General features: G+C 45.2%; 1 protein-coding gene across 5 annotated transcripts in view; it reads right to left on the reverse strand.

Annotated features, from left to right (window-relative positions):
* Positions 1-27,912, reverse strand: part of LOC119223181 (IQ motif and SEC7 domain-containing protein 1-like) — a 74,587-nt gene that overhangs the window by 17,911 nt on the left and 28,764 nt on the right. The window contains exon 1 of one of the 5 annotated variants that reach the window (XM_062562102.1): positions 9,254-9,786. The exons of the other annotated variants lie outside the window; for them this stretch is intronic. Coding sequence (XP_062418086.1) covers positions 9,254-9,318 — 65 coding nt within the window. The 5' untranslated portion in view covers positions 9,319-9,786. Of the gene's footprint in view, positions 1-9,253; positions 9,787-27,912 lie in introns of those variants that run through there. 5 annotated transcript variants of the gene reach the window in all.

The following is a 27,912-nucleotide window of genomic DNA, read 5'->3' on the forward strand; positions in this document are numbered from 1 at the left end:
GCGTTTTTTCAGTAAAACACTTTCCAGGACGGGTTTCCGTGTTCAGACGCGTTAACATAGAAACATTTTATTAGCTTCCAATAAAGCTTCAGCCCCACGTGTCAATCTCAGCTCATTACAGTCTGTGGAAAACTTCTCTCAATAATTGTCTAACACAAATAACTCGACCCTAACTCAAATTTAAAAAACGATTTGTAAATGAAATGATCTCTGATGGAAATCTGCATTGAGTCGTCTTCGTGCAGCAGCCATGTTCTTCACAGCCGCGGCGGGACAAACAGGAAGTGATGGCGCGGCGATGTGACAGAGGCCGGACTCACAGGATGACACCAGCTCATGAAGGAGGAGGAGGACCAGATGATTCACTGACCCGATGTCTCACACCCTCACCGTCTTCTGACTGACGGACCAACAAATCTCTAGGGGATCAACACGAAGCCTTTAGAGCGCAGATGATGTCAAAGCTTCACGTCTTAAAGCTACATTCTGTGTAGTGACCAGCAGGGGGCGACTCCTCTGCTCCCATAGACATCTATGAGGAAATGACTCTACTTCTCTCTTGATTTATTCCCTCAGTAAACATTGTAAACATGATGCTGGTCTCAGTCTCTAGTTTCAAGTGGTCTCAAAGCTTTGGATGATCCCCACACATAGAAGCATGTAGTTTTGTAGGTAGAAGTTCTGACAAAAGGAGACATTTGAAGAACTCACCTTGGCCTCCATGGCATGATATCTCACCCACACATCAAGAACAATGGATGTAATGGATATGACGCAACAGGTGTCCCGATGGCAGCATGGCTATAAGCAGCAACGACATGAACCCTGAGACCAACACCATGGGCAGAATCTTCTCTGACCGATGACCCAATCAGTGGAGCGCGGTCGAGACCTCCGGAACCAGAGAGTCAGAGCACCTCCAGCTGACATCCTTCATCAGCTCGGTTCACCTGCAGCTCGGCCCAGAACCCGTGTACTACGCTGTTATCTTCTTATTCTTCCTGTGCCGTGTTCACACAATCAGCAAACACAGCATTAACATTTCATCAGCAGAGCTGCTCCCAAAACAAACACACCAAATAAACCATTAGTGCCTGTTGATTTTAACGAGGAACGAACCCCTCCAACGGCTCTGTTTACCGAGCAGAAGAAAGATTCCCTTCTTCTCGTGGCGTCGCCTCTCGTCAGCTGAGGACACGTCGACGTGGAGGGACAAAACAGACGTGAAGGAACCTTCACAATCAACAACGCGCGGTGGTTTACATTTTGTCCGTCACTCAACCGTTTTACTGTGTTAAACGTCTTTAGAACAGAGGAAGAAGCTCAGAGATGGTGTTCAAAAAGAGACCTGGGGGGGGGGATTCTGCTCATTTGCTTCTTTCCAGTCCTCATCAAGCCTTTGTGATCATATTTGATGTCCTCTGCTGCTTCCATCACTTCATCGCCCCCCCCCCTCAGGGATCACAGGCTGCCCCATGTCTGGTCACATGACATTCATCCCTCCCGAGTCCATTCATTCATCAGGAAGCGCTAAGAGAATGACATGAATACCATCACAAGTTTAAATGTGGCGCCATTAACCCTAACGAGGAGGAATGGTCTTTGAGCCCTCTGGAACACGCAGGAGTCTGTGATCTGAAGGGAAGGGCGCCGTGACCTCTGAACCCCGGGCCAGACACGACTAGAAGGAACGGACTCTCTCCCGCTGCCATCCGGACAGCCGGTTGTAACGCAGCGCCCCGCTCGCAGTGGCCATGGCAACAACCAGGAACTTCCTGTGGATGCTAAAAACCGGCGATTGAGCGCCACGTGGGCAGAGCGAAAAAGTTTGATCGTCCACAGATGTTTCACTGAAACAGAAGTTCTCCTCAAAGATGCCAGAAACTTTCCTTTTATTTTTCTGCTCGACAGAAAGCAAATAAAACTGAAACATCACCCCAACAAGCAACGACTTAATTGATGTGTTACAATCTGCTTGGAGTTAGAAAGCTCACGACTCATTATCTGTGAAAATATCTTAATAATAATCACAATAAACATTGGATTTCTTTAGTTTAGTCGGCGTTGAGATTCTCATTGTATCAGAGTTTGTGATGATGGAGTAAATGAACGCCTGTATACCATGCAGTACACACAACCTGTTAATGATGTTAGCTTAGCTTTGATGTGGAGTGTTGGATTGTTGTTGGACAGTTGGTTTGATCTGTTGCACCTGGTGCTCTTGGATGAAGCCCAGGAGAAACCACACTGAGATCTGCCACATCCTCACAGCCAGCTAGCGCTCAGGTGAGAGCTCTTTTTATAAATAGATGTTCGCAGACCAAGGATCAGCTGCCAGTAACGGACGCCAGTACAAGACTCACGCCAACCCCTCCCAACGGGTACCACATTCTGGCTGGAAATCAAAAGGTGATAAATGCTGAGAACTGCACTTTAACTTTGGTGCTGCATCATCTTTGACAGGAATCCTCACGAGGTCTCTGGCCGTAATGCGTGTTCTATCATTTGCTTAGAAAGTGGCTGCTCACTCCTTAACAGAATTAGCATTGATTAGCATTGATTATCATTGAGTAGGGCCTGGTTAGTACTTGGATGGAAGACCGCTTGGGAATCCCAGGTGCTGAAGGCCTTTTCACTTCTCTCTCTGAAAGGCATCGAGCGCTGAAGAGTACGATGAAAGAAAAACAGCAGGTAGCCCCGCCCCCAAGCATCCCCAGCTCAATGGTCTATTAGAAAGCTGTCAATCAGAGTGTAGCCCCGTCCTAAAGCATCCCCTGCTTTATGGTCTGTTTGACTCTAAATGGACCATCATTCACCAAATGAACATCATGCTGCATTGAAGAAGACTTGAAAACTAGAGACTGAGACCATAAACTCGTGTTTACAATGTTTACTGAGGGAATAAATCAAGAGAGAAGTAGAGTCATTTCCTCATAGAAGTCTATGGGAGCAGAGGAGTCGCCCCCTGCTGGTCACTACACAGAAATCATTTCCTCATAGACGTCTATGGGAGCAGAGGAGTCGCCCCCTGCTGGTCACTACACAGAAGTAGGGTCATTTCCTCATAGACGTCTATGGGAGCAGAGGAGTCGTCCCCTGCTGGTCACCACACAGAATGCATGGAACCCCATGGTGTGGATCCACTGGGTCTCTCGCTATTGGCTGCGTCCAATGTCATTTTTCAAGTCACTGTGTGTTTTATGTTGCAGAACATGGGATAAAAGCCCACCGTTATTTATTCTACACAAGTAGAATGTGTTCAGAAGCTGCTGCATTGTTTGTGTTTCTACACTCGTGAGTTACGTCTTTCATCTACTCCAGGTCCGCCTCACTAGATGAAGCAAAGGCGATTACAGGTCGCCTCTGCACCCCAGCAGCGACTCGTGTTTTTGTTACGTTTCCCCGTCTCCTATTGGCTGATTCCATCCTCTGATCTCAGGCGCCGCCATGAATAAATTCTCTCTCTGTCTTCATTTGCCAAAAAAACGCTACCAGCAGCACGGCCACCTGCCGGTCCAGCAAAGCTCACCGCAGCGTTCCGTGGTGAGTCTGTGGAGGGGCGTCGGCCACGAGGTGGAGGAGGAAGAGGAGGATGCAGATTTAAAAGCACTCATGAGGATAAACAAGTAGGGGAGGAAAGAGGAGACAATGTAAATCTGGAGTGCAGCTTTAACAAGGAAATGAAAAGGAGATGAGGAAGAAGAGGGAACATAGACATTCTGTTCCCTCTTCTTCCTCACTTCCTTGGAAAGAGATGTGCACGGACGCAACGAGGGGGATTGTGGGATTAGGAGGATGGAATTAAAACGGAGGAGGAGTCAGGGAGCAGTGTGGCAGGAGGTAAAAAGAGGATGATGAGAGGAAGGAGGGGCTGAGAAAAAGGAGGACAGAGGTGTGGCATGAGGAAGGAAACAAAATAAGGAGGATGCCTAAAGATAATGCAGAGAAGGGGGAGAACAAAAAAGGAGGAGGCTGGCAGGGTGTTAAACAAGGAGGAGGAGGAGGAGAAAGATGGGACGTACCTAATGGAAAAAATGAATAGGAGAAGATGGCGGTGGAGGAGAAGGACAAGAAAGGAGGTCAGTAGGTGATGTGAAACTCAAGGACAACAAGGGAGAAGAGGAGGAGGAAGAGGAGGAATAAAGAGGGATGAAGAGGGCCTTGAGATGAGATGGATTGTGTTGCGTGGTTTCATGGGGTCTAAAGCAGGAAACACATCTCTGTCCAACAGTCTGCTAACAAAGTTCTTCTGCAGAAAGCTTCTCCGGGGAATCACGGGTTAAATTCTCACGCGGCCTCACAATGAGACGTCAGACTGCCGGATGAACCCGTGTGATTCTCGCCTCTATTTCTGAGCCGAGAAGTCTGCTGCATCTCAGGTGAGAAAGAGAAGCTGTGTTTTTGAGACTCAGATTGATCACCTGAAATCTTTCCGGCAATTATCTTTGCTCCTTTGAGTAAAACTCTCCATTCATCACACTGCAAAGAGCAAATGGTCTCTGATCCACGGCAAGATCTGAAATCACTGTGATGAGGATATCACATTTAACCTCTTACATCTCTTATTAACACTTTATTTCATAGGTTGTAGTTTCCTGATCATTTTCCTCTAAATGAATGAGTCATGATGTGTCACCAATTACGGGGAAGAAGTGCTGCTCTGGACACATCAGTTTAACCTTTCGGCCTTTTATTGCTTGTTCCCTTTGCGATCAAAGGCTGTCAAAGTCAGAGCAATCCATCAGCTGGACAAAACCTTCACATAGTTGTGGTTGTTAATAACAGTTGGAACTGGATGATATGAGAATTCCATGAAAATATGTTAATGGTAATGCGTGAGGTTCCACGAGGCTCCATTTAGGGGCCTCTTAAGTGCAACATCTACCAGCTACAACTGTGGAAAACAACATGTACTTTCAAAACTCCACTCCTCCCATAGATGTCTATAAGAAAAATACTCTACTTCTCTCTTGATTTATTCCCTCAGTAAACATTGTAAACATGAGTTTATGGTCTCAGTCTCTAGTTTCAAGTCTTCTTCAATGCAGCATGATGTTCATTTAGTGAATGATGGTCCATTTAGAGTCAAACAGACCATGAAGCAGGGGAGGCTCTAGGGCGGGGCCTAACACTGATTGACAGATATGTGTCTGGCGTCTCTACACGGCCATCATGGAGTCCATCCTCTGCTCCTCCATCACCGTGTGGTACGCTGCAGCCACAGCCAACGACAAGGGCAGGTTGCAGCGTGTCATCCGCTCTGCTGTCTCTCCAGGACTTGTTTGCTTCTAGGACCCTGAAGCGAGCTAGAAAGATGGTAGCCGACCCCTCTCACCCCAGACAGAACCTGTTTGTGCCCCTTCCATCCGGCAGGAGGCTTTCTATCTTATTGCTGCACTACGTTGTCTGTTGTCATTATTGTACTGTCTGCCGTCATGCACCAACCGCCAAGTCAAATTCCATGTACGTCTGACATGTGATGCCAATAAACGATTCCTGATTCCTGATCACTTCTCCTTATGGTCACTTCCTGTCAACTATTGTCGACAGGAACTGTCAACGATTTAAAAATTAAACCAAGAACCATTGAGTGCTCATTTAGAATCCTTCATATTAAATTACTACAAAGGAAGCCCGAAGTCTTGATATAATTATACAAAAACCACACAAGACACAGACAACAATGGTTGATGATTTGTGAACATGACCTAATTTCTCTGTTTTTGGGGGGGTTTGGAAAGTTTCCCGTCAACATTTGATCCCGGTTCAGTTCCTGGTCCACACTGATAAGTAGGTCACATAATGACTCCTCATGAGAAGAGATTCATTTAGACGGTGTAAAATGTTTTGAATGTGTATTAAGAGAACGATGATCTTAGTTTTTATCCCCTCACTAATAGACCACCTCAGTCCAAAAACATGTGACTGAATGAAGAGAGAAACCCCATCGCTGCCCAACACTCACACCTGTTTCCAGTAATAACGAGAGGAGGAGGAGTGACCTTCTGCAGCCGATGATGCTTCGTCATTTCGTTGAAGGACTTCCAGCTGACGGGGGGGGGTGCAACATAAAGAACTCCTAATTTAATGTATTAATGTGACTAATCAGAATGTGTATAATACAACCTTTGTTATTTTGTCCTCTCTCCCAGAGAGAAGTCTCAATATGAAATATGAAAATAAAACAAAGCTAACTAATTACAATATTTCCTGTTCACTGGATGCCAGAAGAAAAAACAAAATAGCAAAGGAGGCAATTCAAGACAGTTCCTTCATTGAATAACATTAGCGTTAGCACTTCACCTTTTCTAATCAGTGAATAAATAGGGGGGGCTTCATTATAGTGTGGGCTCCATGGTAACCGCTGAGGGATCAGGAGCAGGGGGCGGAGCTTAGCACAAGGTGGATTTTGCAAACTGCCATCACTATTATTCCCCTAAACCCAAATGTGAAAAGCTGCCCGCTAAGGGGCCCCCTCTCGAACATTTCCTCTCCCCCCCGTTCGGCTTCCATCATCAGCTGCGCCCGGTTGGCTGGAGGCTCGACCGAAGCGCCTCATTCCACGCCGGCGTTCCCAGCAGCCCACCGGAGGCCCACGACAGCTTGTGGGAATATTTAGAGTCTGATTCAGCTCCGCCTCGCTTCGTTCTAAGGGTGTCAGCTCCGAGGCCCGGACGCTCGGACGCCTGTAACACCACGTGTTTAAAATACACACACACACACATGCACGCACACATACACACACACACACACACGTGAGCACCTTCTGGTTCTTCTGGGGGTGTTTGAAGCCCACAAAATACTGCAGAGCACAACAAGCTGATTACTCTCTTACACTCACACACACACACACACACACACACACACACACACACACACACACACACACGCACACACAGCACCAGCCACAGTTGGAACAGCGCAGGCTTTGTTGCAGTAGAACTGGTTGGTGTGTATGAATGTGAGTAGACATAATAAGCCCTGATCATCCTCCCACAGCCCTGCACACACACACACACACACACACACACACACACACGATGCAGCTCAGCGGAGGGCAGGGAGCGTTTCTGCTGCATCATTCCTCGCCCTGTCCAAGGCGCAGAGACTAACGGACTCGTCCAAGGACACTTCCTGTCCGACCCGAGAGGACAGAAGGACTTTCTTGTGTCTCTGGGTGAAGTTATTCAAACATATAACTTAAACAGCAGCGACGACGTCCAACACTTTGATCCGAAGGGAAATAACTACAGGCGGTTCTTGGCAATATTCAGGGTCCCCAGAGGAGGATTTTCAATGTTTTAGAAAAAGGGTTAAAAATCTAAAAACTCGAATAGTAAAGGATTTTCTTTTTTTAAAGGGTAACAGTGTAACCTGAATGAACGCTATGAATGCTGGATGCAGTGCGTCAGGTTATAAAAGACCAGTGGACGTCAACTCAGAAGGAGGATGATGATGATGATGATGATGAAAGATTCTTTATCTGCCACTTTGAAGCATTGTATAGATGAAATCATTACTAATGTGTTTCAGTGTGTTCTACAAAAGAACATACATATAATTATGACTCAAACACAGTTAGCATAAGAACCTCTTGGACTTCTAGGGCCTGAGAAAGCACCACCCTGCTCCCCAGCACCTGTCCCCGGCTGCTCGTGGTAGTAAGCACAGCGGAGTCAGATCAGCTCACCGAGACACCAACGGACATGAGGGGGGAGGGGCACCCACCCCTGGTCTACATCTGATATATAATAATGACATTTGTTCAAGTGCAAACACATTTGCCAAAGAGCAACACATCAATGTATTACAGTAAAACAAGTATTTGGGTCTCTGTTGTGCTCAGATTGATGTGAACTGATGTCTATAAACAGCTGATCTCTGTGATCACATGATGTGAGGACTGTGACTACGGCTTGTCTTCAGATGAAAGTGTCTGACTCTCTGTGTGTGTGTGTCTGTGCGTGCGTGCATGTGTGTGCTTGTGCGTGTGTGTGTGTAGGCCTAACAAGAGAGAGGAAGTACACGCATATACCAATATTACTACACACTACTCTATGATGTTTTAATGCTACTTTGTACTTCCTGCTTTACAGACAAGAAGAGTTAATGAAATGTGATTTCATTTTGTTGATTTTAAAACAACAAACATAAACACACCACAGACCGACAGAAACGTGATTCTAGATTTGCTGCTTTCCTTTCTCGTTATTTTGTGTTCTTTACGTAAAAAACTCTACATGCTTCCAACATGTTTCCTTTTCCTCCAGGATATGTGTTCATCTAAAGGTCAAAGAGGGAGCTTCACCTGAGTCATCACACAGGTGCGCACACCTGGCTGCACCTCTTCTGTGACTCTGAAGGTCGAGAGAAAGGCAGCCGACAAACAAGGAGAGTTCAGCCTCACCTGAGCCCCCCCCCCCTTCCCCCCTCCTCCCCCTCTCAGCTCATATTTGATCATCTCCACCGGCTGTGCAGCCTTGGCAGCGTTTCTCTCGTATTCGCCGCGGTGCCAACGAAGCAGACTGGAGACTGAATTTAGGCCACAGACAAAAGAGCGGCTTGTGTCGTGTTTCCGTGTGTCAGCGGTTCATCGACTGCAGATCGCTCCCCAGTCCGGGGATACGGCTCCATAGTCGCTTTGGAATACAAACGTTGCTGCACATGCGCCAATAAAGAACAGTGCAGTTGTATTCAATTTGCGATTTTTTGTTTGTATTAAATTAAAAAGTAGCAGATTTGACCCTCTAAACGACACACACTGTGTCCACAAAACACAGAAATATACGTAAATAACATGAGCCAACGTGTTTAAGGTATGAGGAGATTCATAAAAAAGTTTAAGGGGGTTGCATCAGAGACGCAGAGAGAGAGACACAGAGAGAGAGAGAAAGAGAGAGAGAGAGACAGAGAGAGAGAGAGGCACGCGCACACTTGCATGCGCAATAAAACGCCAGGTCAATACTGGCAACAAAATGAAGGAATTTCCTCCTCTGCTGCACACTAACCCCCCCCCCACACTGCCTCCTCCTCCTCGCTAATCGCTGCGATAGCGGCACCAGCAGCGCGCGCCCCTCGTTGCGCGCAGCGGGGCGCCCCGCAGCGGCTGCCGTCATGTCGCATATTTCATTAGGATCTGCGGGCACGAGGAGAAGCAGTGCGCCATCAGCAGTGAGCGACTCGCGACCAAAGAGCAGCGCCCCCTTGGATGCTGCTGCTGTTGTTGTTGTTGTTGTTGTTGTTGTGTTCTTACCAGTACAGCAGCTTGTTGTGCAGGATCGCGGGCGTTTTGTCCGAAGCGCAGTTGATGCACCACATTGTTGCTGGTGCTGCTGCTGCTGATGATGATGAAGAACGCTGCTGCTGCTACAACCAGGAGGAGACCGAGATAGGGAGACAGGTGGGTGAGAGAGAGAGAGAGAGACAGGTGAGGGGGAGAGATGCCGACCGACTACCCAGGGCTGCCTCAGCCTCTTTCTCTCTCTCTCTCTCTCTCTCTCTCTCTCTCTCCTCCCCTCGCTCTTCGTCAGCAGCGCATCATCTTCCTTGCTTCCTCACTGCCCTCCTCTTCTTGCTCCTCTTCTTCTTCTTATTCTTCTTCAAACTTTCCCCAGTCTACGGAGGAGGACGAGGTGATGAAAGCCTCGGGAAGGCTCGGAAGGGAGGAGAGGTTTTCATGAGGTTCACCACCGACCGATCGGCTTGTGACTGTGTCGGTATCTCCAGGGGAGGAGCAGGCGAGGGGCGGAAGGAGACTGCATAGCGACGGTTGTTTTGGGGAGTTATCTCGGTGGGTAGCTCCTCCCTGGTCTCATGAGGCCTCAAAGCGCTCGCACAGCGGGGGGCCACAGCCTCATGGGGGGGCCACAGACTCATCGGGGGGATGTCGGAGAGCGGAGGAATCGATCCACCAATCTTCTGACCGAAGGGAGGCGTCTGTCCAGCTAGTTAGCCCGGTAGCTTGTCCTTTAACCGGCGTTTGGGGGACAGGAGTTCGGCTTGTTTTTTCGTTAGCTTAGCATTAAAACGTGAATTAGCCGGCGAGCTAACTGGCTGCGCTTAATGCCGCAGAGGCAATAAGAGAAAAAATCAGACAAACTGCTGGATCAAGTGACATCACGTCTGTTACATAACAAGAGTGATTTTAAAAAAAGGTTTGTTTCCAACCCTCATGGTGTGATTTCGTGGCCTCAGCCCATCGGCTCTCAAGGAAAACCCAGCGTGGCTTTGACCATGAGACTTTGAGCTGAAGTTCAAACGTAACGAGTCATCTTCATCTATTCCCATCATACTCACCAGGTCTCGCCTCAGTTGTTTCCCTTTTTTCATTAAGACGGAACGAAACGTTTCAAGTGTCCTTTCATCTAAAATGACAGAAGGAAACCTGAATTACCTTCATCACTGAATTCAACCGTTTAGTTTATAATCCCCATGGCTTTAGATTTAGGATTGTTGCCCCCACCCCATAGTCTCCCTCTTCATGTTGATCAGCTCCACTGTGCATTCTGTGATCAATACTGATAAAACACAGCATTAACGATGCCTTTCTTTCTCGGACAGGTTTACAATAATCGTCCTTCACCGCTGAACCGATGTTATTGATCTGATCATTTCTGTACACATGATTTGCAGAGCCATGTCATGTGACCCCTTCAAAGCTTTCCTATTGGTCTTAGACCTTTGAGCACTGAAGCTGGATCAGAACTACAGTGTTTACTTACATCTAATATTTCATACAGCTTTGAGGAAGGAGAAGCGTTGCTCGTTGGCGGAGAGCCGACTCGTTCCCCTTCGTGTCGATTTGTGTCTGACGATTAAAGAAGGTTTAGAGTGATGCTCATGAGAGGACGCGGTGATTGTCACACCATCAACACAGAAATCAGAGTGTTGCGCCGCTTTCTTTGGGCCACGAGGAGCTGCAGCTGACGGAGGGATGAGTGACAGCTCGCCGCGTGTCGACGGTCTGCCTCGAGGCGGCAGGCGAGGACGGCGAGACGCCGGCGAGAGTTTTGTTCTTTTGGTCCCTCGACAAAGACTCAAAGAAGTAAATGATAATCTACTTCAATAAGACACAAAACAACTACAAAGAGACACAAGACAACTTCAAAGAGACACAAAACAACTACAAAGAGACACATGTGTCCTGTTTTCATCGAGTCACATGTGATTTCCTGAACATCTGCTGATTGTTAAAAATAAGGACTTCATCCAGCAATCAGCAACTCAACGCCGCCTCAACCTGAATGTAAGAAAAAGTGATGATGATTATCTGAGTCAGTGGTTCCCAAAATGTTTCTATCAAGACCCCCATTGATAAAATCTAGAAACATTGAGCCCCCCCCCCCCCCCACCCCACACAGCATATGATATCGCGCTCTGGCTTTACATCTGTTTGCAAAGGTATTTGTAATCATTTTCAAGTTGACTGGGGTTGATCCTCTGGGGAACACGATGCCTTTACAGCATTTAAAGAATCCGATAGCTGAGACAAAACCACGTCAGCTGTCCTGATGGAGTCATGCTAATGTGGCTAACCACACAGAGAAAACCAAATAACACACAACAATAGTCTGGGTTTGTTTGTATATAGGTCAACAAGATTATGCGAAAAACTACCGGCTCCATTTTAATGCAACTTGCTAGAAAAGTGAAGAATTCGGAATATCTGACACATCAAATCCCTCTCGCTCTCTTTTCATCCATCGTTCAATCTCAGGACAGTTACCGTGGGCAACAAAAACGTGATAGATGAAAGAGCTTCCCCTCGGTTTCCACGACAACAGGAGCCGGGGCATTCCATGATGTTCTGTTCGCTGACAAAACGTATTGACCCACACATCTCTCTCTCGTCTTCCCTTTTCCACTTTGGCACTTTGGCCTAATTCTTCTCTTTCATCCCTTCCCTTGCTTTCTCTGTGTCTCTACTTTCTCTCCACCCTTCGCCCCCTCACCCCTTCACCCTCACCAGGGGTGAAAGTAGTTTTTAATTCTCGTCATGATGACTACCGACCGACGAGGTTTTGTTTTTTACTCATGAGCGGGGCCCCTTGAGGGGGCACTTTACTGCATTGACTATCAAAGGGGCGCTCACACAGTTTGTCGTTGCATTTTATTCTTAACCAGTCGTTGTCTCGGCGCCCCAAGCAGTTGCTTGTTTTCCTTGCCTTGTCGCGACGGGCCTGTGCGTGTGTTGTAATTTCTCACCGGTACAGCGTACCGGCCAGTACCGCCTTACTTTCACCACTGACCCTCACCCATCCATCCATTCACCCCCCCCCCCCCCTTCCACAGTGACTCTTCAGCCTGGGGACAAACTTCTATAATTCATCATTACTTCTCATAAGCTGCCTCCTCCTCCCTCTCTTATCTCCCTCCTCGAGTGTCTCCATTCATTCCTTTCAACCTTCATTTGTTGGTTCATTAATTTCTCTCCCTTCAATCTGTCGTCCATCCTGTTTGACTCCCTGATTTTAGCATGTTGTGTTATCAAAGAGTTAATTCACATGTGAGTGCCATTGTGTTGATATGTCACTGATGACATGGAGACAAACTGAGTGTGCATAAATATGAATAAATAATAATTATTATTAACAGTGCTAACAGTGCTACTAACTAACAGCGCTTAGAGCGCTGGTAGCTCCCAGCTAACAGTGCTACTAACTAACAGTGCTTAGAGCGCTAGTGGCTCACAGCTAACAGTGCTTAGTGCGCTGGTAGCTCACAGCTAACAGTGCTAACAGTGCTACTAACTAACAGTGCTTAGAGCGCTAGTGGCTCACAGCTAACAGTGCTTAGTGCGCTGGTAGCTCACAGCTAACAGTGCTAACAGTGCTACTAACTAACAGTGCTTAGAGCGCTAGTAGCTCACAGCTAACAGTGCTTAGTGCGCTAGTAGCTCACAGCTAACAGTGCTAACAGTGCTACTAACTAACAGTGCTTAGAGCGCTAGTGGCTCACAGCTAACAGTGCTTAGTGCGCTGGTAGCTCACAGCTAACAGTGCTAACAGTACTACCAACTAACAGTGCTTAGAGCGCTGGTAGCTCACAGCTAACAGTGTATACTGACTGTGTGTAAGAAGTGGACATTGTCACGGTGACGGTACTCATCTGTGTCGACTGATGTTTTGAAGCCTGAAGCTCTGTGATTTTGTCTCTGCCATCTTGGATTACTGTTTTTGATTTTTGTTTGAAGATCTTTAACTTGTGTTTCAAACCAAACTTCTCAGAGGTTGCTTTGGTTATTTCAATATTCATTTTTGAAATATTTTACATCTAAATTGTTTGTGACATTAAGCTTATCTCAGTGTAGATTAAAAACCTGCAGCTTTTAAATGAGTTGTGTTTTTAACTTGGAACAAGGAGCAGGAATATGGAAGGAGAAGGAGATAAGGCGATGGTGGCGCATGGAGTAGTGCAGTGCGCTGGGGGCCGCAAGGTTGGTGGTCCGAGCCCTGAGCAAGACACCTATCCCATAATAGCTCCCCAGGCAAAAATGTAGTACACGGGTTATAATGCAATGTAAGTTACTTTGGATAAAAGCGTCAGCCAAATAACATGTAATGTGAAAGGAAGGTGGAAAGGAGGAACAGTTTAGAAGGGAGGAGAAGATGAAAGTAGGAGTGATGAAAACAGAAGGAAATGATGGAAAGATTGGAAGGAAAAAAGAAAACTAAAGGGAAGTGGAGAAGGGAGTGAAGGAAACAGAAGAAGGGGGTGAAAGGAAAGCAGGAGGAGTAAAGATGAGGAGGAAGAAAAGAAGGTGATTAACCACAGAATCATCAGCTCTTCTTTCTTTTTTGTCCTCATCATCTTTATTCTTCTCTTGTTGTTTCATGCTTCCTTTCCTCTGACTCTTCTTTCCTTCTCCCATCGTCCCTTCCTCTCGCTTCCTTTTTTAGTATTTATTTCTCCCCTCCATCCTTGTTTCTTTTTTAAACTTGTTGTCTCATCCTCCCTCTCTTCTTCCTTCCCTACTCTACTACTTTCTTCTTTCTGTCTGAATTATTCCTTCTTTCCTTTCATGTCTCCCCTTCTATCTTTTCCTTTTCCCTTTTCTTCCTCTTCTCCCTCCATTTGTGTATTCCTCATTTTTACCTCCCTTTCCTTTCTTCCTTCATCATCTGTTTACTTCCCTCGTTAACGGTTTGCATCAACTTTTTTTCTGCCAATCGCAGAGGAAGGGAAAGAGAAGGGTAGAGAGAAAGAGAGAGAGAGAATGAGGGGGGCGGGAGGAGGATGTTGCTTGGAGACGGTTGCTGTGTAACATGAGGAGAAGAGGAGAGCAGGAGTCAAGTGAGATGTTGCTATGACAACGCTGGTTTCATGCTGTCACTGATTTTAGCATGTGGGAGTGGCCGGGGATCAGAAGCATATGGAGAGGAATGCACACACTCAGACGCACACAAACACACACACACACACACACACACACACACACACACACACACAGTTAACAGTGAGTCTAGTCGAGTTGATTGAACGTCTTTAGTTCTGCACGTACATTAACACGTTTGATAGAAGTCAGTCATCATGGTTCATCCTGGGGGGACCACGAAAGATTAACCACATTTCATCCTAATTTATTAACCATGTTTGAGTATATTATGTAGTATGTTGTGTAGAATGGAGCTCCTGGTGCGCTGGAGGAAAAGTTAAGTGATTAAAAATCCATCCAGGGTCCATCCTGAGGGGAGCATGAATGTGAGATGAGAATCCATCCAATAGTTGCAGAGATATTTCAGTCCGACCAACTGACCCATTGAGGCTGAATTGATGAGTAGGAGTTTTTAATCATCAGACTCTTCATGTCAAAGGATTTTTAATTTTTAATTTAGTTTTTTGGTCTGTTAGTGAGACAAACCACTTGGTCAAAGTTTGAGAGGGAGCGTCAAGTCAAAGCTATTAAGGGCGGGGCTACACGCTGATTAACAGGTCGACACCAGAGACCTCGTCAGATACTTCCAGCCAAAGAACGCGTTTAGAGGGACAATGACAGCATCAGATGCTGCGAGAGGGCGTCGTCCTTCCCGCGACCTCCAGAGGGCGCCGCTCAAGAAAGGACAAAGTGACCAATGCGTTTTTTTCTTTTCTTTTTCTGCTGTGGAGTCTGCAGCAACAGAGCGAAATGTGATCTGCTGGAGATACACTGCAGCATCATACTGCACCACACACACACACACACACCAGAGCACCAGTCGTGTGTTCGTGCAGCATCGTCAGCAATCTTTTTCTGTTAATTCCTACATTTTCTTTTGTTTTTCTCTTTTAAATCCAAACCTGTGATCTTCAGTTTCATTTAAATTAAATACAAAGTACCTAAAAGAATAAAAATGCACAAAAACGATTAATATATTATAAACAAATAATTTTTTATAATTTTTTTAATATCGCTAATAAACCGACAAATACCTAAAGTAAGTGGAGATTTAATCAGGTCGGATCTCTTTTTCCTACCCAGCATGCAACACGCTGTCGATGTGCAGAACAAAGAGTCTCTGGACCTCCCCCTCCAAAGCTGTGGGAGTAAACACTCCAGGGGAGACGGATGGGCGAAGGAACTCAGGTGAGGCTTTGAAGTCAGACTAGAAAACCCTCCCTCATCACTTCACATTTTGATCCTGAAAGGTATGTTGGATATATTTTCGTAATCTGAGGAAACAATGGTTTTGTGAGGTGAAAATTCATGACCCTTGACCTCCGATGGTTAGTGCCGGATCTGAAGAGATTTCCTCCAGATGCTCATTCGTCGTTTCCTCTGCAGCCTTCTTCTGATGAACGATGCTGAGTGTCACTGTCAATTAGTGTCTGTTGTGTTTATTATTATTTATGTATGTGCTGGCTGTACAAAAAGTACATGACGAGGTCACCTTGACCCTTGAAACATCTCTCGATCGACGTGCAGTGGGAGAGTTCAGACGGTCGTCGTTACCCCTGAACTACTCACAGCATCCTCTCCAGTTCCTGTTGAGCGGACCGGGAATACGTGACGTGGGAGGAAGTAGATCAACGAGCCGATGATGTCACAATAAAAGTCCTGAAAGACTCTACTGAGGTACCACACACCAGTGATGCCGTAACTCTAATCTGACCACCTTCATCAGTGAGTAATCTAACGCGTTAGTGCGTCCAAACCAGTAATCAGATTAAAGTTACTGGTCAAAGTCACTGCGTTACTATTTTGTCATTAATAGTAAAATATTAGGGCTGTCAAAAATAGCGCGTTAACGGCGTTAATTAGCTGTTTGTTGTTAATTACGTCAATTTTTTTGACGCATTTCACGCATGCGCAGTGTGACAAATTATTCAGGTCCGGAAAGAACCTCTTCTTCTAGGGAATGCACTTCATCCTATACAACACATTACTGCCACCTGCAGGCATACGTCAGGCCGTCAGGTTCAGCAAGTCGTTTGCGCCAGAGACCCGCACCCCCCCCCCCCTCCCCCCGGTTCTCGCGCAGCGGAACAGAGAAGAAGAAAAGCTCCGCCCAGCAGAGCTTTGCTAAGAAAAATAAATAAAGAGCAGCGCTGAGATAGAGGAAAGACCATTGGAGAGACCCGTAATACTGTTCTAAAACAGGGGATATTTCACACTGAAATGGGGGTGGTAGTCGTTCTAATCGCCGCGCTTGACTTTAAGGTGTAACCTTTATTATTGTTCGGTCTGAAACGGCGCGCCCAGCAATATTGTTGTTCGGGTGGAAATCGGGAGAAAGGTCGGTCCGGGAGATTTTCGGGAGGGGCTTTGAAACATCGGGAGGGTTGACATGTCTGGTCATGTCTGGTCATTGCAGGAGCACAAACTCACAGCAGAGTGGGATAAACTGCAGAGGCTCGAGACCCTTCTAGAGCCATGCAGGGAAATCAGTCTCTAACTTATCAAATAACATTGATTTGATTATTTTCTGGAATGAATTAAAAAATCAAATATCAATAACATGTATTTATGTAAAAAAAAAAAAATATCATAATAATAATGATAATTATGTATCTGTGTCCTGTTATTTATCTTTATTATGCATTTCAGAAAGAAAAAATGGTTAGGATTCAGGTGATTAATCATGATTAATCCACTGAAAATTCTGATTAATTTGATTAAAATTTTTAATCATTTGACAGCCCTATAAAATATATATATGATTTCTTGCGTCTGTAGGAGTGAAGCCACGTAGATGCAACAATAAAGTCCCGTTTTCAGCATGAGGGTGACGTCACGTGTCCATACACAGACCGACCACGCAGACTCTCAAACAGGAGAGAGAGAGATGCGCATGTTCGAGTTGGAAATGTCAAGGTTTGTTGTACACTGTGTGCTGGTGGCGACAAAGTGCCACAAAGCCAGTGTTTCCCTACCGCGTGTGCGCGCGTGTCCGTGTGTGCGCACACAGCACAGTACCCCCCCACTCGACGAGATAAAGTGTTATAACCAGTTATCATTTTTATGTTGAGGCGGCGGGTAGAAAGCAGCTGCTGAATGTAACTAATAAAGTAACTTGTAATCTAACTTTGTTACTTTAAAAATCAAGTAATCTGTAAAGTAACTAAGTTACATTTTAAAGGAGTAATCAGTAGTCAGTAATCTGATTACTTTTTCAAAGTAACTGTGGCAACACTTGGCACACACACACACACACACACACACACATACACACAGCAAGGTCAGAGGTCTGCCAGGACAGAAAGCGGCTGTCTTTTCGGAAAAAACGGTGGGCCTCAAACGCACCAGCAGACAGAAAAAACTTGTTCTTTTTTTTGCAAGGTTAGAGTGTGTGTCTGTGTGTGCGTGTGTCACTGTGTAGTGAGCGTGTGTGTGCGTTTGTCTTCTTTGTGTGTCGGAGGACTGAAGGTCATCCTGTTGTATCGAATGTCTCACACAGCTTTGTTGTGTGTCTGCGTGCACGCTCTCACACAGAATAAACTACACAAAGCTCTGGCTACTTGAACTTAAACAGTTTGCTGTGCATTCTGGGTAATTTGGGTAGAGGGATTGTGCCCATGAACTTTCCCTCACACAATAACAGCTTGACAACAATAATCTCAGCTCCGAGAGGACATCATTCATCAATGTTTATTAATTATTTTGTTGTGGTGACGTAGCTTATAATAAATCAATATCTGTGACGTAATCTGGATGTGATGAAGTGCATTGTCTCCATGCAGTGTCAGGCTTTACATTTATAACTCAGTGTATGTGTGGCTGATATGAACAAGTAGATATTAATGCTAAATGCTGACACGATAAGGACTCACACCTTCACTTTCAACTGGAAGTGTACGTATATCTCAGTTATTATTTAAAAGCAACAATATTTCCTTGTTTTCATGTCCATAATCTCTTGATTTGGGGGATGCTTTAGGGCAGGACTACACGCTGATTGACAGGTGACAGGAGCAGATATAGCGTCCTCATATGGAGGATGGCGACACATCCTCAAACCAATGGGAAACGTCACCATGATGACGTCCACCTCTTATGATCAGTGTGTGTAAATAACATGAGACGGTAACAGTTGTCTGTTACAATGAGAATGAAAGGTCTCTAGTGTCAGCTGGCCCCCCATCGCTGTCCTGCTGGCAGCGGCGGCTCACTTCTTTAAATAATTGAGTGTTAGTGCACTCAAGTGTCTTCACATGTGACTTCACTTCGCTCCGACGGGACCCGCCTTATTTTGGGCCGTTGCCTCTCTCTCCATCGAGCGCCCTCCACGTTCACACCAGACATCCTGCAACGCGCTAATTATCACCAATCAGAGGAACTGGTGATTTGGTAGAAACGAAGCTGATGACGATGGATGACTTGTTCTTTCATATATGGAGATCTATGGTATCATAGTCATAAGATGACTTCTTTGTTTTGATTTCTAGGTGAGTCAAATAGGTCACGTTATACATTTTTCATTACATTTACCCCTCCCGCCCCTCTGTCGTAACTTGTGCTGAGTGCAGAATGCAGCCAAAGAGGAAATGCTGATGAAATGGATCAAATGTTGGATCGGTGTATCATTACCAAAAATCACACACAGTGTGTAAAAAGAAACTTTCTTCCTCACAGGGTTTTAAATTCATCAGCTGGTAAAACATCTGAGTCTTGAATCTGATATGAGTTCTTTGATTTAATTTGGGTCTGAAGAAACATCGTTGATGACGCACATCTGATAACATCATCTTCTCTGTAATAAATGTACGAATCAACCGTTGAATTCAGGCTCTGATTGATGACATCATAGGCATTTGATCCAATGACGGTCAAGGGACTGAAAAGCTTTTTTTGGACTTGACTTTGAACAGTTTGAGCAAAAAACAGCCAGCAAACAACACCTTTTTAACGTGAAGTCAAAGCTTCACGTGTCGAAGCTGAATTTGACCACTAGGGGCGACGTCTATGAGAAAAGCAATCCATCTACTCCGGTCTACTTGTTTGCTTACACATGACCTAACCTCAAAGGTCCCCCCCCCCCCCCCCCCCCCCCTGTCCGGGATGCTGAGACGAGGATTCCAGAAACCGATTGGGCCGCGTCCCGATGAAAAGACGCGTCCTCTGTTTCCTCAGCGTGGGCAGGAAGCTCCACAGCTCATCTGACCCAGTTCAGGTGACGCAGCTGGAACGGAGGCCCCGCCTCCTCCAGATGTGACGTCGCCGCCGACGCTTCCTAACGGTGAGCGTTTGTCCCGAGTACCACGGAGATGTGGAGCGAGGTCATAAAGTCGCGAAGGTTCTCATCCTGCAGCAGCTCCGCCCGAAGCACCGACATCACTCAATACAAAAGCACCACTCAGAAGCTCTCGCAGTTCCCCGACGGCCCTCGAACGCACCGCGAGGTCAACGCATCCAATCAAACATTACAAGGTCCATTTGACATAAAACAAAAAAGGATGACACTTATTAAGTTATTACCTTATTCTGCTTGTGCTTCAAAGGAATCAAGTACACAAAACTCATCAGAATAAAATGTTTAGAGCTTAATAATTTAGGACATGATATAAAAAAGCTACCTTTAAAAATAAAATATTAATTGGGTCTTATGAGAGCACAAATTCTTGTCATAACGAGAAACCTCCATCACTTCCTGGACAAAACGGCACATTTAAGCTATTTCTAGCTTTATGATGTACTGTAAATGTCAATGAGGCTCCGCTGGGACTCCACTGCTGTCTTTGTCTCAGAGAGGAGGAGCAAGAAGTCCCTCTTCAAAAGATCCCATAAAACATAAATGATGCTCTTCATGCCCCAGTTGCTCCAGTCGACTGGTGTTACTGGTCTGCCCGGATCAGCCGTCCGGAGAAGGAGGAGCAGCTGCAGAAGCAGGAAGAGGAGGAGGAGGAGCAGGAGCAGGAGGTCTGAGTCTTTGCAGTATTTAACATTTAAATGCTGCTTGACACGAGGACGCTGGCAGAGAATAACACGTTCCTCAGCAGCTGCATCTTTACCCTTCACCTGACCTCCGACCTTCTGTCAGCCCTTTCTAGACTGATCATCTCAGCATTTACCTTAAACCTGTGGTCTCCAAGATTAGCTTAAACCTGATTCCAAACATAACCTAAACCTGATATAAACCAATCTCAAACTGAATCTCTATAGAAATAATGCTTCACGTAATTATGAGGTGGATTCATCCTGACGTTTGTCATGCAAAATTCATTCGTCATTTTTTCAGAACGGAGGGAATTATGGTCTATTTAGAGTCAAACAGACCATAAAGCAGGGGATGCTTTAGGGTGGGGCTACACGCTGATTGACAGGTCTCTACGAGGAACGTATACTGCGTCTCTATGTCCTCCTCAGTCTTAATATAGTCACTTCCTGTTCACTGGTTGCAAAAAATAAGACTCTCATATTTAAACATCCACAAACCATTGAGAGACGTCACCATGACAACATCCACTTTTTAAAGAGAAGCTGTGGTAGCGACATGCACCTGTCTCCAGAGTCTGGTTTGTCCATCCTGAGCTACCGTAGAAACATGGCGGACTCCATGAATACAGCCGGCCACGGCTCCTTCTAGAATCAAAGAAGATCTGTACATGTGCACATGCCGTACACCCGTACATCCTGCACACTGTTCCTTTAAATGATGTTGCGTGCTGTCGCTCAAAAGGGGAGCTAACGTATACACACACTGATGCACACACACACACCTTCTACCACAGCTACACTTCATGCGGCACACTGAATGCATCACACCTGATGTGCATCCCTTATCTAAAACACTGAGTGTGCAGGTATGACAAGCATGATGAACTTGAAGTCACACACACACACACACACACACACACAATCTATTATTAGCAGCCAGATGCTGAGCAGTGCTGCAGCTTCTTACCGTTGTGAAGACAATGGAGACGTCCGTTGATTTAAACCGGAGAGAATAAAACACACACCTTCATACCTTCACCCTCTCTCACTCGCCACGTCTCTTCTTCTTCTGCTTTTTCTAGAGCCAGCCCTCTTTCTCTCTCACCTACTCCCTGGCTCTGTCTACCTCTCTTGCCCAGCCACACCCCCAACTCCTCCTCCCTCCCTCCCTCCTCTCCATCTTTGCCTTTTCTTTCAATTTAACCTCTGTCCTCCCCCCACACCCTCCCCCATCTTCCCTCCTCTCTCTGGGAGAATTCTCCATGGAGCTGCATGGTTGCTTTCATGACAGCCTCTCCTCTCCACGTGTCTGCTTGTATGTCAATGTGTGTGTGTGTGTTTTCACTCTCCAGTGCACACGCTGTCACTCATTCACACACACACACACACACACACAGACTATTTGTCTGGTTGACGGCAGTGAACGTGCTCTCATTTCTTTGACAAACATCCGGTAGCTCTTTGCATCTTTCGCTCTCTTCCTGCGCACACTCACATCTTCCTCTCAGTAACTCGTCCTCTCCCTCACTTCCAAAAGCCCCCCCCCCCGTCCCCCGTCCCCCGTCCCCTCCCTCTCCCCTCACCATCCAGCTGGCAGCCTCACAATCGCTGATTTCTGGCAGCGACACACCCCTGCATGTACAGACGTGTGCATATTCAGCGTTATGTGCTAATTCATGCGTGCATCGTCGTCACATGGCCGCTGAGAAGTGTGGTGAATTAGCATGCATGCTTTTATGTTTAAACACATACAAGCATGCATGCATGCATGCATGAAGACCGAAAACAAACTAATGCGCTAACCTCCTAACGCACTATCCTGCTAACGCACTAACCCGCTAACACACTAGCCCACTAACATGCTAATGCACTATCCGGCTAACGCACTAACCGGCTAACGCACTAACCCACTAACCTATTGACCCACTAGCCTGCTAACGCACTAACCGGCTAACGCACTAACCCACTAACCTATTGACCCACTAGCCTGCTAACGCACTAACCGGCTAACACACTAACATGCTCATCCACTAACATAATAACGCACTAACCCACTAACCTGCTAACGCACTATCACGCTAACGCACTAACGCAGCCAGGTGCTCCGCCTACCTGCGGAGCGGCGACCAGGTCCCAGAGGAGCGCAGACAGCACGCAGCGCAGAGGTCACGCAGGGCCGACGCCCTGAACATCTCGGCCATCCTCAGTCGCCGCTTGATGACATCACTGCACTGTCGCCGTGTCATCGGGTTGCTTTAAGCGCCACACGCGTGCTCCCGCTCCACAGTTCTCACTTCCTGTCACGCGAGCCGAGTTCGTTCACACCTGTCAGCCCTCGGCCAATCAGTGTTGGCTGTTCTTAATAACTTCCTGTCAGCGCTTGGCCAATGAAGGCGATGAATGGGAAAAAACTGCAGCAATGAATTGAGCTTACAGCTACAAATAAAAATCATGCATCGTTTTAAATAAAAGACGCTGCTTCATCAAGGCTCCAGAGTATTCGTAAATTTCCTAAACACACTGTCATTTAATGAAAATAGTCAGTGGGTATTCTTGAAAACATTCAAACTCCTGGATCGCTTATGAAGTGACAGGAAACATTCAACACCCTGTCAAAATAAGAGCTTTTGCTTTAGCAGATTTTGCATTATCCTTCCTTTTCCTTATCCCGGGAACATTTGGGAAGTTTAACCATCCTGGATGCCTCTGTCACTATTTTCTATTTCCTAAACTCGAGGACATCGCTAATCGGCCAAATGATCGATAACAAATGTAACTTTTTTGACGATGCTTTTAAAGTCTTTGTTCAAAATAAAACTTTTTTCTTAATGTTTTCTTTACTTCTAATGAATGTCTCATATCATGGAGACGTTTTAATAATACCTCCAATAAAAAGTATTTACTGTGAGCGGATTTGCTGTCGTTATTATTAATGTTAATCTCATAGAATCCAGATGTTTTGTTGTGGACATAATCAGATTTCTGCAGGTTGAGTTTGGCATTTTTTATTTTGGGTAAAATAGATCAAACAAGTGGAATTATAATCCGGTTATATACTGTATATAATGCCAGAGATGTAAATGTTCAAGCTTCTTATTAGCTGATTTTTTTTTTCTTCTTTCTTAGATATCTTTAAATTTTCAACTGTTGGTTGATAAATAAAGGACTTTAGGGATAATCTACATTAATGGTGGAGACTTGTGGAGACGCTCAATGTTACAGCTAACACTCATTAATTGCAGCCAAACGGAGAGATGAATAGCTTATTGCTCCAATTACTTTTATTTACTGCAGAATATGAATTTATCTGAGATGAACCACGCGGACCACGTTGATACGATCCAGATGTGTGGGCCGCTCACAGATCCGTTAGCACACGGAAACACACCTGTGTGTGTGTTCAAGCTCCCTGGAGTCGGCAGGCTAACAGGCGGAGAGCATTTAATCCCTCTGAGCCGCCGTAGCTCCCGGCTACAGATTAGCTCCCTCGCTAGCAGATGAACTCATTTCACAAGGAAAACCTTGTTTGTTTAAACGGATTCTGCGTCCCCCGAAGGCAGAAACACCTGAAGGAGGACAGGGAGTACGCAACAAATCAGGCTGTTTACTGTCCTCCTTGTTAGCGCCTAAAAAAGAGAGAAAGCAGCTAAAAAACCAACACCTCCTTATTAATCCCCAGTTTCACCTCGTGAGCTACAGATTAGCACACTATCGCAGAAAGGTCGACCCCCTACACGGTACTTCCTGTTTTCTGTACTTCCTGCTTCCTGTTCGCCCCTCGTCAGCTTTACCAAAGAGAAAGAGTTTTGGATTCAAGTCAGGTTCCAATTTCCTCTCACACCAGAATGAGAGAGAGAGAGAGAGAAAGAGAGGGAGAAGGAGGGAGAGAGAGGGAAAGGGAGGGAGAGAGAGGGGGAGAGTTTAGTGGTGTCGACGCGAGCTGTCTCGGCTTAACGTGTGTCCTATATCCGTCTCCCGGTCAAATAATGCTCGTTTTCCTTGAGCTTTCTGGGGTTTGGACGAGGAGATCCTGGTGAAATGTGATCGCTCTTCTTCTGTCCTCACTCGCTCTGTTTGGTGCTTCGGCTGAGTACGGTGGAGTTAGGTGGAGTTGGGTGGAGTTGGGCAGTGTTGTGCCTGAACGCGTTCATTGAACGATTTTCAGTTCATGAACTCGTTCATATTCTGGGTGAACGTGAACTGAACGTACTGTATTAATGCCTGATGAACGTCACTGTGAACTCGTTCATTCTGGTGTCTATGAACGGCGCGTTCTTTCAGGTTAATGTTTTTCAAATAGGATGCCAGATTTCCATTGAAAACACACCGTAAACGCGCCTTAATAAGTAGCGGAAAAAACACCCAATCTGGCAACACCAGCCACCAGTGTCGCACCGCGCATGCGTCATAACAAAGAGACGGCGTATAATAATTTAAAAGAGTTTTATGAAGTTACTGACAAGGTCGGTGAGAATGGGAGGAATCTGACCTTTCTTTGTAAACATTTGCACCTTAATGATTACTGTCCTGTTTTTCTAATTCCTTATTTAAAAAAGACCATTCAAGCAGCATGTGTTTGAGAATGTACTGTAGGGGTGAACGCTGCAGCTGCTGCTAGTGTGGAGTGAATGGACAGCAACATTAAAGCAACAAAGGGGAAACGCTGTCCCCTCAATGCTAATGTGAACCCTGGTTGGATAAGGATTCAAAATTGGATATGAAGATGAAATCTGATGCATAGCTTCAGTGTTAAAACTGATAAAATAATTGCTGTCTGTGGTTCTATATGGGCTGTGGCAATAATTTTGAAAAAATAAGCAACGTATGGAAAAAAAGAACTGAACTAGTTCATTTTTTGGAACTGTGAACTTAGTTTAAAAACTTTGAACTATGAAATCTGTGTCATCGGGTGTTGAAATAAAAAGGTTATTGAATTTCTAGCACTGAATAGTTATGCATTGAAATTATGTACTTGAATGTTTTTCAACGTTAAAATACTGCAAAAAATTCAACCTAAAAAAAACCACTGTTAAAATATTCAGCCGCAAAAAAAATCATGGTTACAACATTCAGCCCAAAAAATTCAGCCGCAAAAACACCAACATCAGGGACACTAAGGAAGAGCAATCGATTCTAGATTCAAGATCAGGAGCGTGCGTCAAGCTAAAGGAGGGAGCACCGAATACAACTTTGGCTTCGGATTGTAGCCATATCCAATAATAACGGGGCTTTAACTCTTCTTTATGCCATCAGTGTGGTTTGTGTCTGTAAGATTCCTTAATAGACAGCTGACATTTGTACATTGTACGTTGCTTTTTTTTGCGGCTGAATATTTTAACAGTGATTTTTTTTCAGGTTGAATTTTTTGCGATGTTTTAATGTTGAAAAACATTCAGGTACATAATTTCAATACATAAATATTCAGCGCTAGAAATTCAATCACTTTTTTATTTCAACACCCGATGACACAGATTTACTTCCATAAAAAACATTCTTTTGCAACCATGAACAAACAAATGGAAAATAGAATTGCAAAACAGGAATGGTAAATCTATCAATAGTATTACATACCATTCTCACTCCTCATGCCAACCACTGTCTGGAAGGGCAACAGTGTGGTACTCTTCAGACCGTGATGTTGACTTAGATGTTGACATGTAGCCTAGCAGCTAGCTTAGCCGTGCAGCTAGCTTGTAAAGTGTTCCGTTTTCCACTCATCCCCGTTCTGTTTGACACGTGGAGGACTTCCTCTGCTTGTTTCCCTTCCGATGCAAAAATCTGACTGCAGCAAGCGGCGGTTTCGTTTCCGGGGTCATCGTTGTTTACTTCCGGTTTGCCGTAAGTAAACGACGGTGACCCTTGTAACAGGGATTAAAATATTTTATTGCATTCATCTCACATCGCATAGATTAATGTGTTAATTTAGACAGCCCTACAAATAAAAACCAAATACTACTAAAAACAGTGGATGTTGTTGGAGAATGAAAAGAAAGTGCAAGTACGAGGTTTTTTCCTATTTATACCAAAGTGGAGGAGTTTCTTTTAAAAACATTCACGAAGCCAGTTCACAATACTTTTTTTTATTGTGTTATTACATGCATGTAATGTAATATCATTTGTTTAAAATGGAACAGATCTTTGGAGATGAGGTGGGCTTAGAGTTGTGCAGCGACAATACGTTGCAGTTTCTTTGACAAGAAGGCAAGATGGGCCACAAGCTCCTCAGACTAGCAGGCTGGTAGTTTGGAGGGCTTCCAGCCTGTTAGCCTGACAACCCTTACAGGTCTGCTAACCAGACGGAAAGGTCCCGGCAGGGTAAACAGGTGGGCTCGTGCTGGCTAGTAATGTGGCAGCCAGACCGACCGCTGTGGCCCGAATCTGGAAGCACTGAGGCTAGCGGACTAAATACTCTTCTAAGTTAAGTTGAAAGCTTGCATGAGTGTTCAAAAGTTTTTCCTTGGTGAAGGCAACCAGAGAGCTAAAAGTTTAAAATATAAGAGACGGCAACATCGAGGGTGCCATCCACGGCCATCTTAGATTCACTCATAAACATAAATCTGTTGTCTAAGTCCCTTAGCAACCCGACAGACAACCAATTTTTCTGTCAACATGTCTCAGTCTGAATAGGCCTGATTCTCTAATGCCAGATCTGGCCCAGGTTTGGCAGCCATTAATGGGCCAGAACCTGTTTCAGTGCCAGTTGCCAACAAGTCCAGCAGCCACGTCTCAACCAGAGTAGGCCCAATTATATAATGCCAGATTTGGCACAAGTTCGGCAGCCGTCAATGGGTCAGAACCGGTTTCAGTGCTTGCTGCCAATTATTCCAGCTGCTATATATATATATATAATTTGTTAATTTTTCTAGTCTATTGACATCCCTAATATATATATATATATATATATATATATATATTAGGGATGTCAATATATATATATATATATATATATATATATATATATATTAGGGCTGTCAATAGACTATAGAAAAATTAACAAATTATTTGAACATTTTGAAATTCATTAATCATGATTAATGGCGATTAATGAATGTTGTTGTTGTCAATGTTGTTCTTAATGAATGTTTGTCTTTCTTCTAAAGACTAAATATTGAAATAAAGTGTGTATTTTAGAGACTGTTGTTTAATTGTTAATGTTATTTTGAACAGAAAACTGCCCCCATGTGATCATGTTGGAGGTGGAACATGTTGAACTAGTGACTCTTCCTGTTGTCCTCGTACACTTTGCTCTCATCTCCCCATCATTTATGTCCAACAATGTCCCACATTCAGCAGGACGTTTTCAGACCACAGTCTTTTAGGGACACAGTGGAGTCCTCTGCAGACTGTGTGCCGCGCAGGGTAAGGTTAGACGTTGAGATGGAAGTAGCCTAGCAGCTAGCTTAGCCTAGCAGCTAGCTTACTTTGCTTCACGTGGTCCGTTTGCCACTCACTTCTGTTTGACACATGGAGTTCTTCCTCTGCTCAGTCCTTCTGTTTTACTTCCAAAGCAAAAAGCTCTCTCCATCTTCATGTACCTGACTGCAGCTAGCAGCGCTCAACAA

This window comes from Pungitius pungitius, chromosome 1 (genome assembly GCF_949316345.1).
Source record: "Pungitius pungitius chromosome 1, fPunPun2.1, whole genome shotgun sequence".
In the NCBI taxonomy this organism is placed as follows: domain Eukaryota; kingdom Metazoa; phylum Chordata; class Actinopteri; order Perciformes; family Gasterosteidae; genus Pungitius; species Pungitius pungitius.